Raw genomic sequence first — 15,856 nt, forward strand, 5'->3', positions numbered from 1 at the left:
TGGGTCTGGCTCTGGCTGGCCCATTCACAGAGCGCAGGGCCCATAGGGCAGAATTGCAGGGAGGGAGAGGAGGGCAGCCTGGGAAGAAAAGTGTCCTTCAGTGGCCATGCCTGGCCCCATGCCCAGTGCCCTCAAGCCCTGAGGTCTACCCCACTGTCAGCAGCTCACAGCTGTGCCCTGAGGGGTGGACTGCCACGAGCTGGGCCTCAGCTCCAGCTCAGGCGTGCACTGCCAAGTCCCAGTTAGCAGCACAGCCATCCATGCTGCCGCAGACACATGTCAGCCCTGCCCCGTTGCCAGAGATTTTTGGTTTGACGTAGCCGGCCTCTTCCTTTTTCTTAATGCAGCAGAGGGTGCTCGTGAGGCCCAGAAACTGAAGGAAGCTGCTTGCCTGTCTCACTTGGTCTCACATTAGGTCCAGAAGCCTCTATTCTGGAGGCATCTGAGGCAAGAAGTGGATCCAGAAGTTCTGCTTCTATCCAGAATTCAGCAAAGAGAAACTAGGTGACCAGACTTAGAACAACAGCCTTTGTCCAACGCAACCCCCCAGGACCAAGTGTCAGGAGGAGCCAAATCAAGGGCGAGGGGCAGTAGCAGGCAGAGTCAAGGAGAGAGAGGAGGAGAGCTACCCTGGCACTTCCCCACAACCCACTTGGGCCTCCAGACACCCGTTCGCGCCAAAAGAGTAAACTCTCCCTAGGAGCCAGTGAAAGTCTAGGAAGCAGCAGCTCTAAGAGGTGTTTTGCCAAATGAAGACACCATTGTCAAAGATGCACTTTTTTAGGAGTGAAGCCCTGTGGTTTTGGCATTGGTGCCCAGGATGATTTATCACTGAAGCTTTTATTAGACAGCACTCAATTACCAAACCTGCTGGGAGAAGCGGTGTTACAAGTCATTCGAAGGAAGGAAGTTTCCTTTTACCTTTGGAATGCCTCACCAAGGCCCTAGAGAGCCTCCCTCTTTATTTTCCTTAGAGCCTCACCTCTCAAAGTGTGGTCCCCAACATCATGGGTGTCAACTGGGAGTTCGTGAGAAAGGCAGAACTACAGGCCCCATCCCAGTCCCAAGGAATCCGAATCTACGTTTTTAACAAGATCTGCGGGTGATTCTTGTTAAAGCTTGAGAAGCACTGCCTTCAGCCAATATCAAGAGGTCTGCATGCTGTGAGCAGGAGGCCATGGGAAGCCAGGTTTGGGTTCAGGGAGAGGGGAGTAGGAAGCAGGAACAAGCCTCGGATGAAATGCTGACCTCCTGTGATCTGCAGAGCATGCAGTAGTCTGCTCGCGAGCTATGAGGTTGGGATGCATGTCACTCATCCCTCTTCTCTGTCCCACACCCTCTGAAGCCCTTCCTCACCAGGCAAGTTTTCTCTAACCCCGCATGCAGCCTCACATCTCTATGTCTTTGCCTTCACCATTTTCCCTTGTAGGAATGCCCTTTCTCTCTTGCCTGCCCATCAAGCTCGTGGTCTCTCTTCAAAAATGTGCTCCAAATTCACGTGCTCCAAATTCGCCTACTCCTGCTCTTCCGAATACCACTTCTCTCTGCTCCTGTGACCCTGGGGACATTCACTCATTATCAGTCAGATTTCTCATTCAACAAACTCAAATATCTATGAAACAGCCCCTATGTGCTAGACACTTCACTAGAAACTAGCAACCAAGAAATGAATGAGATACAGCTCGCCCTTGGAGAGCTCACATTCTAGATAAGGAGATAAATGCATACACTCGCGATACAGCATGGTGAGTGCAGTCCCACCTACAGGAGGCATGGGAACCCAGGAACACCTTATATTGAACTCACAGGAGTCAAAGCGTACTTTTATTAGTTACTTACCCCTCTGACCTCCCCAACTAGACTAGACTGTAGTTCTTTAGGTACTAAGATTGCGTCTTATTCTTCTGAGCATGCACTGGGCCTCTACTGGTCCTTGAGCAGATGAAAATGAGTGAATATCTACTTCACATCTAGGGAAGGGGTAGAAATTTCATCAGCCTGATCTTCCCCATCCAAGGTGTGGTACAACTGGGAATGGGAGCCAGGTCCAGCTGCTCCCTGCCCATGCTGTTCCCCGCCCGCCCGCCCCCCGCCCCCCACCCCCCACCCCCATTCAACAAGGGATTGTCTCCCTTGGGGTCAAATGCTACAAGAAAAGACCTAAAGCAGAATTTTTGTTTTTTTAAACAGTCTCACTATGTTGCCCAAGCTGGAGTGCAGTGGCAAGATCACGGCTCACTGCCGCCTTCACCTCCCAGGCTCAAGTGATTCTTGTGCCTCAGCCTTCAGGGTAGCTGAGACTATAGGTCTGCACCACCACACCTGGCTAATCATTGTACTTTTAGTAGGGACAGGGTTTCTCCAAGTTAGCCAAGCTGGTCTTAATCTCCTGGCCTCAAGTGATCCACCTGCCTCTGCCCCCAAAAGTGTTGTGATTACAGGCATGAGCCACTGCACCTGGCCTAAATTCTTAGCAGAATTCCTAAGAGTTTGAGATCTCTAAGAGAAAATAAAGTATCACACCCATGAAACAATTAGAAGATAATGAAAGGCAAAAGCAGATCAAGTGCAGAGACATCTAGAAAGAGGTGAGAAGAGCTCACCCAGGTGGGTGACCTCAAGCAGGGCCTTGAAGGAACGTTGATGTAGGGAGGAAGAAGGAAAGGAAAAGATCATCCCAGGCAAGAGTACACCAACAGCAGGAAAGACAGCAATGCACGGAGCAGAGGGTTCCTGTAACGAAAAAAAGTGAGGCATGCAACGTCACTAATCATCAGAAAAATGCAGATTAAAACCACAAGGAGATACCACCTTACTCCTGCAAGAATGGCCATAATTCAAAAGTTAAAAAACAGATGTTGGTGTGGATGCAATGTAAAGGAAACACTTTTACACTGCTGGTGGGAATGTAAATGAGCACAACCACTGTAGAAAACAGTGTGGAGATTCCTTAAAGAACTAAAAGTAGGCTGGGCATGGTTGCTCATGCCTGTAATCCCAGCACTTTGGGACGCCAAGGTGGGTGAATCACCTGAGGTCAGGAGTTCGAGAACAGCCTGCCCAGCATGGCGAAACCCCATTTCTGCTAAAAATAAAAACTTTAGCCGGACATGGTGACTGGTGCCTGTAGTCCCAGCTACTTAGGAGGCTGAGGCAGGAGAATCGCTTGAATCCGGGAAGCAGAGGTTTCAGCGAGCTGAGATCGTGCCACTGCACTCCAGCCTGGGCAACAAGAGTGAAACTCTGTCTCAAAAAAGAGAAAAGAAAAAGACTACATATTGGGTACAGTGTACACTGCTCAGGTGATGGGTGCACTAAAATCTCAGAAATCACCACTGAAGAACTTATCCATGTAACCAAAAACCACCTGTTCCACAAGTTTCGCTCTTGTTGCCCAGGCTGGAGTGCAACGGCGTGACCTCAGCTCACTGCAACCTCTGCCTCCCAGGTTCAAGCAATTCTCCTGCTCAGCCTCTGGAGTAGCTGGGATTACAGGCACCCACCACCATGCCCAGCTAATTTATTGTATTTTTAGTAGAGACAGGAGGGTTTCATCATGTTGGCCAGGCTAATCTCGAACTCCTGACTTCAGGTGATCCACCCACCTTGACTTCTCAAAGTGCCGGAATTACAGGCGTGAGCCACCGTACCTGGCCTAAAACTATCTTTTTTAATGAAGTATGGATAGGCAGACAAGATGACACCAACATACAGAAGGCCATGAACATATACAGGGCAGAGTTCACACAGCTTTGAAAATTCTCAGACTGGTAAATCACTATTGCTCGCACCATCTAAGAAATGAGAAAGGTCTCAGCTCTCTGAGAAAACTTCAAGTTCCCTTATTTTTTGAAGAAGGGATGTTTTGATGGTTGGGTTTTACAGAAGTGGTCATGGATTGCCTGACCTCCCTAGACCACATCTGCAAACTAGCTGGCCAGGACCGAACATCAGTGGTTCTGGGAAATTTTGCTGATGCTGAGTTAAGAGAGTAACTGTTACCTAAGGCTCTGCAGCTCTAAGTAACTGAACTAATTCAGTGGCTCCCTCCACCACACACACACACAGAGCTAGTGTCGTATGAAAGAACATGGCCACTTACTAACGTAGACAGGTGAGCATAGCAACGAGTCAAAAGAGAGAAAAGGACCCTGGGGTTGGGGGCAACCGGGAACAGACAACTAAAGGGCTGGCAGAAGGCTGCAGGCTTTGAAAGGAGGCTCAGCTCGTCTTCTGCCGATCCCCAGTGGAAAAGTGGCCCCGTTTTCCGTTGCAATCGCCAAATTCTGAAGCTGCTAGGTTCTTCGTTATTCATGAGTTGCTCCACTCCTGCCACCCTTGGGCTGCTGTCTGTTGGCAAAGGCCTGTGTACTCTGCAAACCTTCAAATATGACAGCATCTGATGTTCCAGGGATCTAAAATACTGCAAATTCAGGCAACAAACTACTTTCTAAAGGCTCTACTACAAGGACCTTCAGTAGATGTCCTGTCCTTCAAAATCCATCTCCTCAGAGCGATACAAAGCCTTAGCCTAAGCTCAGCTTCCTCACTCTGTCTTTCTTTGGATGGGAAGAGGGATTTAGGGATTTTGGTAAAGGGCTTTTCGCCCATAGAAATCAAAATTAACCAAGGGTGAGGACTGAATCACCAGAAGACATTGTCATCCATACTGGTTAATTATGTTATTAAGATTGAATATCAAAGACTGGCTAGCATTGAATAGAAGATAAAAGAACTCATTTCTGAATGGCAGTAGTTAAGAAGGTAAGTCTACCTGGAAAAACACGTTTGAAGATGGAAGGCTCAGGCCAGGCCCTATCCCCTAGGCTACCTCATCCTGTCCTTCCAAAAAAAACTCCGGGAGTTCCCATTTTACATATAGGGGAAAGAGCCTCAAAGGATTCAAATACATTTGGCAATGTTGAAGAGCAAGAGACGGCCAGGATTGGAAGCAGGACTATTTGATCTTGAAGCCCATTTCCTAATTTCCCTTTGTGTTCCTGGATGTAATGGACAAACCTCCTCTAGCAGAAGGGCTGAGAGGGAAGTGAGTCTCTTTCCCAGGCCCCTCAGGGCTGCTTCGGCTTTAGGCGAAAATTAAGTGTTTGACAGCTGTGGACTTCCACCCTCAACCTTGGCTCCATGCCTGTGGATAAGAAGAAGGTTTGTGGGGAAGAAGGCTTGGAGCAGAGATGTGGGCTTCCTCTTCCTCCCCCTCAGTCACAACTGCCGAACCCAGAATGGAAACCAAACTCTGAATGAATCAAATTTGAATTTGGGCACACCTACACCTTCAAGATCCAATTACCCACTGTGGATCATGTGGATAAGCTGCCCAGCCCACCCTCCTGCCCTTATCCTAATTATTTTCTTAGGCCCAGAGCAACAGATTTAAAATCACCATCCACCCACCTAACTCTGTATCCTGAAAGCCGTCTTCAAATGCACACAATATTTGAGGAAGCGGAAAGGGGCCCCTCATTCCACGAGGGAATATTACTTAATAGCCCAGAAATGAAACCACTACTTCCTCTTCGTGAACAGTCCAGATATGAGACAGTCCACTTCCCCCTCTACTTGTCTCACCAATATATATCCCTGGTATGTCTGGGACAGGATACTGCCTTCAATACCCATATGGAAAATCACTGACATACTCCTCATCAAGAGCTAGCAGATAAAAAGGAAGCATTTAATGATGCTTATCCATGGCTCAACGAGAACAGTTGGTAAAAGAGGGAGTTCATAACAGGTGTCATGAGAGGACTCTGATGTTTGGAAAGTTGGGGAATCATTCAAAGATGTAGGCCCATTTAAGACTGGATCAGGGCCGGGCGCGGTGGCTCAAGCCTGTAATCCCAGCACTTTGGGAGGCCGAGGCGGGTGGATCACGAGGTCGAGAGATCGAGACCATCCTGGTCATCATGGTGAAACCCCGTCTCTACTAAAAATACAAAAAATTAGCTGGGCATGGTGGCACGTGCCTGTAATCCCAGCTACTCAGGAGGCTGAGGCAGGAGAATTGCTTGAACCCAGGAGGCGGAGGTTGCGGTGAGCTGAGATCGCGCCATTGCACTCCAGCCTGGGTAACAAGAGCGAAACTCCGTCTCAAAAAAAAAAAAAAAAAGACTGGATCAGAAATCAGAAAACCAGAAAAGACCTCCTCTTTATCTGGCCCTGCATGGCTAAATGGGAAGAAACGTTGCAGAGAATGAGAAAGGTTCTGTGGCAGTCAAGGAAAGGAGGCCAGAGTGGAACCCAGGAGGATCCTGGAAGGCTGCCAGTTGTTCAGAACCAAAGGAATTTCTTTTGTTTCTTCCTTTCCTTCCTCTTTCCTTTCCCTTCCTCTCCTTTTTCTTATTTTGAGACAGAATCTCAACCTGTTGCCCAGGCTGGAGTGGAGTGCAGTGTTGCAATCACATCTCACTGCAGGTTCTAACTCCTGGGCTTGAGCAATCTTCTACCCCAGCCTCCTGAGTTGCTGGGATCAAAGGCATGCACCTCTACGCCCAGCTAATCTACTTTATTTTATTTTGCTTCATTTCATTTTGAGATGGGTCTCACTATGTTGCCCAGACTGTTCCTGAACTCCTGGTCTCAAGGGATCCTCCCCCTTAGACTCCCAAAGCACTGGGATTACAAGCGTAAGACACTGTACCCAACCGTAGAGGATTTTTTTTAAAGTTTTTGGGGAACAGGTGGTGTTGGATTACATGAATGAGTTCTTCAGTGGTGACTTCTGAGATTTAGGTGCACCCATCACCTGAGCAGCATACACTGTACCCAATGTGGAGACTTTTATCCCTCACCTCCCCCACCCTTCACCTGGGTCCCCAAAGTCCATCGTATCATTCTTATGCCTTTGCACCCTCATAGCTTAGCTCCCACTTACGAGTGAGAACATACGATGTTTGGTTTTCCATTCCTGAGTTACTTAGAGTAATGCTCTCCAGTTCCAACCAGGTTGCTGCGTATGCCATTATTTCATTCCTTTTTGTGACTGAGTAGTACTCCATGGCATTTATTTTCTTTATCCATTCATTGATTGATGGGCATGTGGGCTGATTTCATATTTTTGCAATTGTGAATTGTGCTGCAATAAACATGTGTCTGCATGTATCTTTTTTTTCTTTTTTCAAGACAGAGTCTTGCTGTGTCACCTAGGCTGGAGTGTGGTGGCACGATCTTGGATCACAACCTCCATCTTCCAGCTTCAAGCAATTCTCCTGTCTCAGCCTCCCGAGTAACTGGGATTATAGGCATGCATCAACATGCCCAGCAAATTTTTGCATTTTTAATAGAGACAGAAGTTTCACCACGTTGGCCACGCTGGTCTCAAACTCCTGAACTCGTGATCTGCCCGCCTCGGCCTCCCAAAGTGCTGGGATTATAGGCATGAGCCACTGTGCCCAGCCTATCTTTTTTGTATAATGACTTCTTTTTCTCTGGGTAAATATCCAGTAGTGGGATTGCTAGATCAAATGGTAGATCTATTTTTAGTTCTTTAAGGAATCTCCAGACTGTTCTCCATCTTGGTTGTACTGGTTTACATTCTCACCAACAGTGAAGTGTTCCCTTTTCACCACATCCATGCCAACAACTGTATTTTTTTAAAAAAATTTATTATGGCCATTCTTGCTGAAGTGAGGTGGTACCGCATTGTGGTTTTGATTTGCATTTCCTGATAATTAGTGATGTTGAGCATTTTTTTTTTCATATGTTTCTTGGCCATTTGTATACCTTTTTTTGAGAATTGTCTATTCATGTCCTTAGCCCACTTATTTATGGCATTGTTTTGTTCTTGCTGATTTATTTGAGTTCCTTGTAGATTCTGGATATTATAACAGTCCTTTGCTGAATATATAGATTGCAAAGATTTTCTCCCACTCTGTGAGTTGTCTGTTAACTCTGCTGATTATTTCTTTTGCTGTGCAAAAGCTTTTTAGTTTAATTAAGTCCCATATATTTATCTTGGTTTTCGTTGCATTTGCTTGTGGGTTCTTGGTCATGAAGTCTTTGCCTAAGCCAATGTCTAGAAGGGTTTTTCCAGTGTTATCTTCTACAATTTTTATGGTTTCAGATCTTATATTTAAGTCTTCAATTCATCTTGAGTTGATTTTTGTATAAGGTGAGAGATGAGGATCCAGCTTCATTCTTCTACATGTGGCTTGCCAATTATTTCAGCAGCATTTACTGTACCCCCACTGTATCTACAAGTAACCAGCTTGCTTTTGATTTTACAGGCTCATAGGTGGAAGGTACTTGTCTTGTCTCAGATGAGACCTTGGACTGTGGACTTTTGGGTTAATGCTGAAATGAGTTAAGACTTTGAGGGGCTGTTGGGAAGGCATGATTGGTTTTGAAATGTGAGGTCATGAGATTTGGAGGGGCCAGAATCAGAATGATATGGTTTGGTTCTGTGTCCCCACCCAAATCTCATCTTGAATTGTACTCCCATAATTCCCACATATTGTGGGAGGGATCCGGTGGGAGATAGGTTGAATCACTAAGGTGGTTTCCACCATACTGTTCTCATGGAAGTGAATAAGTCTCATCAGATCTGATGATTTTATCAGGGGTTTTTGCTTTTGCATCTTCGTCATTGTTGCCACTGCCATGTAAGAAGTGCCTTTCGCCTCCTGCCATGATTCAGAGGCCTCCCCAGCCACATGGAACTGTAAGTCCAATTAAACCTCTTGTTCTTACCAGTCTCTGGTATGTCTTTTTTTTTTATTGCATTTTAGGTTTTGGGGTACATGTGATGAACATGCAAGATTGTTGCATAGGTACACACATGGCAGTGTGGTTCGCTGTCCTCCATCCCCTCACCTGTATCTGTCATTTCTCCCCATGCTATCTCTTCACACCTCCCCACCACCCCGTCCCTCCCCCATTTCCCCCCAACGGACCCCAGTGTGCAGTGCTCCCCTCCCTGTGTCCATGCGTTCTGTTCTCATTGTTCAACACCCGCCTATGAGTGAGAATATACGGTGTTTGATTTTCTGCTCTTGTGTCAGTTTGCTGAGAATGATTGTTTCCAGGTTCATCCATGTCCCTACAAAGGACGTGAACTCATCGTTTTTGATGGCTGCGTAATATTCCATGGTGTATATGTACCACATTTTCCCTATTAATCAGAAGTGTGAAAAAGAACTAAATACAGGCAGTATGGTCATTTTTACAATATTGATTCTACCTATGCATGAGCATGGGGTGTGTTTCCATTTGTTTGTGTCATCTATCATTTCTTTCAGCAATGTTTTGTAATTTTCCTTGTAGAGGTCTTTCACCTCCTTAAGTATATTCCTAAGTATTTTATTTTTTTATGCAGCTATTAAAGAAGAGGTTGAGTTCTTGATTTGATTCTCAGCTTGGTTGCTGGTGGTGTATAGCAAAGCTACTGATTTGTATTTTGTATCTTGAAACTTTGCTGAATTCAGTTACCAGTTCTAAGAGCTTTTTGGATGAGTCTTTAGCATTTTCAAGGTTTATGATCAGGTCATCAGCAAACAGGGACAGTTTGACTTCCTCATTACCAATTTGGGTGCCCCCCGAAGAATTTTTAAGACTAACTTATCAAATCTTAAAATCACAACCAAAAGTATAGGAACTGCACATTTCAGACCAATAATTAAATCAGTCGCTGTCCACTGAGGCAACCCGTGAGTATCAAGAAAGTTAAATGCCTAAGCTGCCCCCAAAAATTTCAAGTTAGGAGACCTGTGATGAGGCCCCACAAAAAGCCACCAGCAATGCCTAGCAGGAATGAAGAACCGCTGAGTTAAATTCCAAAGCTGTAGTCACACCCCACTTCCAACCCATTCACCCCTAACCTTTCCCAGGACCCAAACCAGCCTCAAGTGCGTTGGCACAGTATGGCTTTCCTCCAGGAACTTCAGTTTTTCCAGAAGTTTCTAACTGTAAATTCCTCACCAAGATTTCACTTCCTCCTATAATCAAGGCATAAAGATAGGACAATTTCCACAAACCACATTTATTTAGAAATAATGTTCCATAGGAATGATTTGGGTTGGTTTTTTATCTCTGCTTCTTCTCGGCAACTCATCCACTAAAAACACAGCTCACAGGAGGGTCTGATCCAATGGGGTGCTTGAGGCCATTCAGCTCAGCCCAGTTCCCAGGGCCAGTGTCCCATTCCAGAGGCCAAGTCCATGCTCCCCTCCCGTCATCAAAGCCTGTTCCTCCAGAGCTGTCCAGTCTCTCTGCCAGGCCCCAAACTCTCCATCATCAGCGCTTTGAGCAAACAAGACAGGAGGGCAGCTGGGAGGGTGGGGGTCTGAATTCACTGGTAGAGTGGCCCAGGACACACAGAGGAGAGAGTCTCTGCCACTGCTGAGATGAAGGGAATCTCCGTTCTTCTCAATAGGCTTGCTGTGTTTTTGGCATTCCCCCACCTGACTTTTTTTCCAGTGAGTTCTGATCTGACCTCAGAGAAGGCCAAACTGGGTGCTGTGGGGGAAGGGAAGAAAGAAACAAAGCACACTGTAAGAAGTTGTTCCGCAATCATAGCAGCTGCGGTTCACTGAGCTCTCTTCATGAGCCCGGCCCAATACTGAATTTCATATGCATTATCTCATTTGATCCTTGCCAGGAGGAGGTAGATTTTACTATTCCCATTCTAAGGATAAGGAAACTGAGGCTCAGACAGGCCAAGTTACCTGCCCAAGACCATCTGGCTGCATCAGAGTCAGAATTTGGACCCAGGTATGTCCAACTCCACAGCTTGTTATTTGAACCACTGTGTTCAGCCTCAGAAAGGGAAACCAGCAAGGTACCACTACAGTTACATGAATTCCATCAACTCAACAACAGAAAACAAAGGCTCTTTGTTACTCCTGCTCCCTATCAGAGAACGCCTTTGCAAATGAAGTCTCAAACAAGCGGCCTGCAGTCCCAAATTCACCAACAGGTTTATTTAACTTGGCACATCATATTTTAAAATAACCTGACCAGCCCCTGCCGGCCTTTGAGTTTGCAGCCCGGGCTTCTCCTCTGACTCTGTTGGATCTGGTTCAAGAGGACAGGAATGGTGTTTTCCACAAAATCCAAACCATCATTGCCTAGCTTTAAACCTGGGGGAGGTAGCTGTGAAGACAATTGTTCTTCCTGCATCATCTCCACCTCGGAGACTTTCTGCAAACAGTGCCACCCTGGCTGGTGACCCACTCAGCAGTAGCCACAAGGCAGCTGCATCAGCAGGTCTCCAGGAGCCAGGATGAGGCCTGGCAAGTTACTGCAGCATCATATAACAATAACGGGAGAAAGATACAGGGGAAAATGACTCCATTCAGCTGCAACTTCAGAGTAGAGTTAATGTTTCACTCGGTGGATCCAAGCCAGGCCTCTGATCTCACACTTCCCTGGCAGACGTTTCTCTGCAGCAATCAGCTGGGAGTCATGTGTCCTCAGGGCTGGTGCAACACAAACAAAGCCCATCATTCCACAAGCAGAGGAGGCCAGCCTTCCCGAACCCAGCAGAACACTGCTCCTTAATGGGCTGGGTGCCTGTAATTAGTCTACAAATAGCACAGTGCTCATTGCCAGCTCACTCCTTTTGTCCCTACCCCTACTCACCATACACCCAGAGGTGCCTTTTCTAGGTACTATAGTTCCTTAGGGGGCTATAGAAGTCTAAGCAAAGGAAAAGTAGAAATCAGACTCCAAAATATTGTAGGAGATCCAGCATGTAGCCCGCCTGGCAGTTAGCTTATGAGAAGGTATAATAAAAAGTTAAAAAAAAAAAAACCTAGGCATCAGAATGAACCCTACTTTGACCTTTTAACGGGAAGAAAGCAATTCATTGCAACATAATACTTGCCCAAGGATCTTATCCTATTTTCTTTCTCAGGAGTGCAGTAGTACAACCTCAGCTCACTGCCACCTTCACCTCCCAGTTCAAGCAATTCTCCTGCCTCAGCCTCCCAAGTAGCTGGGATTACAGGTGCCTGCCACCATGCCCAGCTAATTTTTTGTATTTTTAGTGAGGAGGGAGACTCAGGCATTTGGGATTCCCTCCCCCTCTGTCATCCACTGTGTATCTCAATAAAAAAGAGAGCAGGCCAGGGGGCACCTCCTGAATCTCCTTCCTGAAAACAACAGGCTAGGCCTTGGGGAAGCTCTCCAGAAGGCACTATTTTTACTTAAAACAAGATCAAACCAGAAACTTTTTCACACGTGTGTCCTAAAACTGTAAACTGGAACCTTTCATATGTGATTCCTGAAACTGTAAACCAAAACCTTTTCACATGTGAGTCCTAAAACTGTAAACCAGAACCTTTCTTATGTGATTCCTGAAACTGTTAACAGAGACCTTTTCACATGTGAGTCCTAAAACTGTAAACCAAAACCTTTTCACATGTGAGTCCTAAAACTATGAACCTAAGATTCTCCCCCGTGTAACATCTAAAGTATAAGCCTATATAAAGGCTGAACCTCCCTTTGTTAAAGGAGCCTGGCTGTTAGGCACCTATGACACCTTGCTCCCAGCTGAAATAAATTCCTTCCTCCTGTATTCAGTGTCTGAGAGATCCTTTCCCAAGGCCGCTCCTGCTACATTAGTAGAGACGGGTCTCACCATGTTGACCAGGCTGGTCTTGAACTCCTCACCTCAAGCGATCTACCTGCCTCAGTCTCCCAAAGTGCTAGGATAACAGGCGTGAGCCACTGCACCTGGCCTTTTTTTTTTTTTTTTTTTTTTTTTTGAGACAGAGTCTCGCTCCATCATCCAGGCTGGACTGCAGTGGTGCAATCTCAGCCCACGTAACCTCCACCTCCCAGGTTCGAGCAACTGTCATGCCTCAGCCTCCCAAGTAGCTGGGATTACAGGTACACATCCTCACACCTAGCTAATTTTTATATTTTTAGTAGAGAGGGGGTTTTGCCACATTGGCCAGGCTGTCTTGAACTGGCCTTAAGCAATCTGCCCACCTGGCCCTCCCAAAGTGTTGGGATTGCAGGCATGAGCCACCACACCCGGCCATATTTTCTTTATTAGTTCAAACTGATGAGGCAAAAGGCATCTCGCTGCCCCTGGTAAGGTCACTCTTCATTTCTTGTCACCACTAACATAAATAACCTCTGGTGATGACCTTTAATTCTTGAGACTGGGTAAAAAAGTTCAATATTACTCTTCTACCCAGCAGAACTTCAGTTTCTCAGACTTTCCTGCTACTTAGAAAAATCTCTGCCCTCAGCAGCCTCCCAGGACAACCCAGCCATGCCCACCACCAACACCACCTGAGCCTCTGACACCTGGCTCAGCCAGGGCCGGAATCATTCTCACCATGGTCATGTAGGTGGACTCTGAGTTTTCACTTGGTTTTTCTTCCTCAGTCACCTCCCGTGTAGTTATTGAGGAGTAAATGTGTTTCTAGAGGGGGAAAATGGTACAAAAATTCCTAAAAATTAGATGACTCTTATACACCAGAGTAAAGGTCACCCACTCCTATTTGCTGGGGATTGACTACCCAAATTGATAGGTTCTAAGGGTTACTAAGAGCTAGAGAATTCTCAAAAATGTTAATTCAGTCTTCTGTCTTGAAAACTGCCAAAGAACACAGTCTTAAGAATCAAACTCTTTGCCTCAAAAGTCAAACATCTTTGTTTAGATGGAGGTTTAGGTAGCAACAGGGGTTCCTTTTCTTGCTAAATTCCTTGTATTCTGTGGTTATTTCCTTCTAATTACAATAAAGGCAGAATGGCACTAATCAGCAGTGAATTGTCATCAACTCCCTCAGAGAGTTTATGTGGCAGGGCCAGCCCTCATTGAGCCTCACAACTTCAAGGCTCATGGTCCTGTCACTCATTGGGAATGCAGTATCATCACCAGTGACCCATTCTTGGACTTCTGGAGGCCCCTGCACTCTATCGGGAGAAAATCCTACTCTCGGGACAAAAACAGCCCAAGACAGAGAAAGGAAACTAAGAAAGGAGAACAGGAGTTAAAGAAAACCAATCCATTTCTCAGTCTCTAGAAGCAATTGTTTATAACTTCATTACAAATCAAGATGGAGAGAAAAGTCCTTCTTAATCCTTTCTTGCCAAAGGTCTTAGACGATTTCATTTTAAGCATTAAAACTCCTTAACTCCTGAATGTATTATAATTCTCCATTAGACTTTAGACAAATAGCACCTCCTAGATTACAAAGCATTTGCATGTCATCATCTTATGTGAGCCTTACACCAACTCTGTCAAGCAGGCTGGGCAACTATAATATCTTTATCCTTATCCTCATTTTGCTGATGAGACTGGGAGGATGGCAGAGCTTTCTGACCTCAAGCGCAGTGCTCTTTCCTCGGCCCAATACCAGGATCTGCTGCTTGGGGCTGGCCCAGCCTCCCCTACCCCCCGTCCACCAACACACTCTAGTCTCCAGAGGCTCTGATCCTAATGACAAAGTCTTCCTGAGTCCCTGCTCTGTGCCAGGCACTGGCCTGCGAGCTGCAACATACAGTGGGTAAGACACGGTTCCCAGGGAATGTTAACGACCCAGGCTTGCAACTACTTAGTGTTTTAGGCTGAAGTGTGTGCTCACCTCCCCTTCATAGCGGACAAAATAGCGGGGTTCTTCTTTCATCTCTGGATTAGTCTTTGTGTTCTTCACCAAGACTGTAGAATTCACTGAACTGCAAGGCATGAAACGCATGTGGAATTACTCAGCTTGTGTGGTTTATCCAAGGGTCCCTATAGGAGACCCCCGATTGGCTTTGTGAAGAGAGAGACCCCAAAGAAGAAACTATTCTTTCTGGACTCCTACAGCCAGGGCAACCTGGCTCACCTGGAAACCTGAGAAGTGCCTTTCCTTTTTTTTTTTTTTTTTTTTTTGGTGAGACTGAGTCTCACTCTGTCGCCAGGCTGGAGTGCTACGGTGCGACCTCAGCTCACTGCAACCTCCACCTCCTGGGTTCAAGCCATTCTTGTGCCTCAGCCTCCCAAGTAGCTGGGATTACAGGCATGTGCCACCACACCAAGCTAATTTTTGTAGTTTTAGTAGACCATGTTGGGCAAGATGGTCTCTATCTCCTGACATCGTGATCCACCCGTCTCGGCCTCCTAAACTGCTGGGATTACAGGCGTGAGCCACCAGGCCCGGCCAGTGCCATCTCTTCTAATGAAGAACAAGAAGCCATTCTGGAGATAATTTAGGCTGAAAAACAGCTTCGACTTCTCTATTATCACTCAAACCACTTTCTGCCCTATGGGAGATGTAATTTTAAGTGGATGAAGAGAGAGGGGCCATGGGATTCCACCTGACCATCCTCTCTGCATTTCTGAGGACCAGGGAGTGCAGCGGAGCCAGCAGGGGGCAGCAGGAGCTCAGCAAGACACCTGTCCGAAGGGCTCCTGGCCTCTCAGGGGGCGGAGCCCACCCCACCCAAGCCCAGAGCCGGGAGCTCTGAGCCTGTCCTGTCGGGGGGGCCCCTTGGCCTTTGATCTCATGACCATTTGCTTTCTGAATATACTTTCTTTTTTCTATTTTGCCCTAAGGCAGAGCTGATATGTATCTCTCTCTCTCAAGGTTTAAGCTAGAAAATAAACCATATTTTTGGTCTCAGTGGAAATATTTTAATTGTATCTTCTGATTCTAAAGTTGTATCTTCTCATTGTAAAATAATTCAGATAATACAGAAACGTAGACAGTTGGAAGTAGAAGTTCCCTGCAACCCCTCACCCCATGGGATCCACCGTCTCCTTCATCTCAAATACCACACCTTAACTCCTGAAAACTCCTTAAGTCCTTTAAAGGATGGATTTCACGACTATCCTCCCAAGCCTCTCTCAGTGTAAGCATAAGCTCATGTAAAATGTATTCACTACATATGCTGCTGGAGTGAG

At 46.3% G+C, this 15,856-nt stretch overlaps 1 protein-coding gene across 2 annotated transcripts in view; it reads right to left on the reverse strand.

Moving 5' to 3' along the window:
* Positions 1-9,780: 9,780 nt before the first annotated feature.
* The window catches only part of JAML (junction adhesion molecule like), a 40,731-nt gene continuing 34,655 nt past the window's right edge, over positions 9,781-15,856 (reverse strand). For both annotated transcript variants that reach the window (XM_074400672.1, XM_003923639.4), the window contains 3 exons: positions 14,556-14,646; positions 13,304-13,390; positions 9,781-10,470 (listed from right to left, as the gene is read on the reverse strand). In XM_074400672.1, the coding sequence (XP_074256773.1) occupies positions 10,381-10,470; positions 13,304-13,390; positions 14,556-14,646 (268 nt within the window). In that variant the 3' untranslated portion in view covers positions 9,781-10,380. The remainder of the gene's footprint in view (positions 10,471-13,303; positions 13,391-14,555; positions 14,647-15,856) is intronic.

The sequence above is a fragment of the Saimiri boliviensis genome, chromosome 6, assembly GCF_048565385.1.
Source record: "Saimiri boliviensis isolate mSaiBol1 chromosome 6, mSaiBol1.pri, whole genome shotgun sequence".
NCBI classification, from domain to species: Eukaryota; Metazoa; Chordata; class Mammalia; order Primates; family Cebidae; genus Saimiri; species Saimiri boliviensis.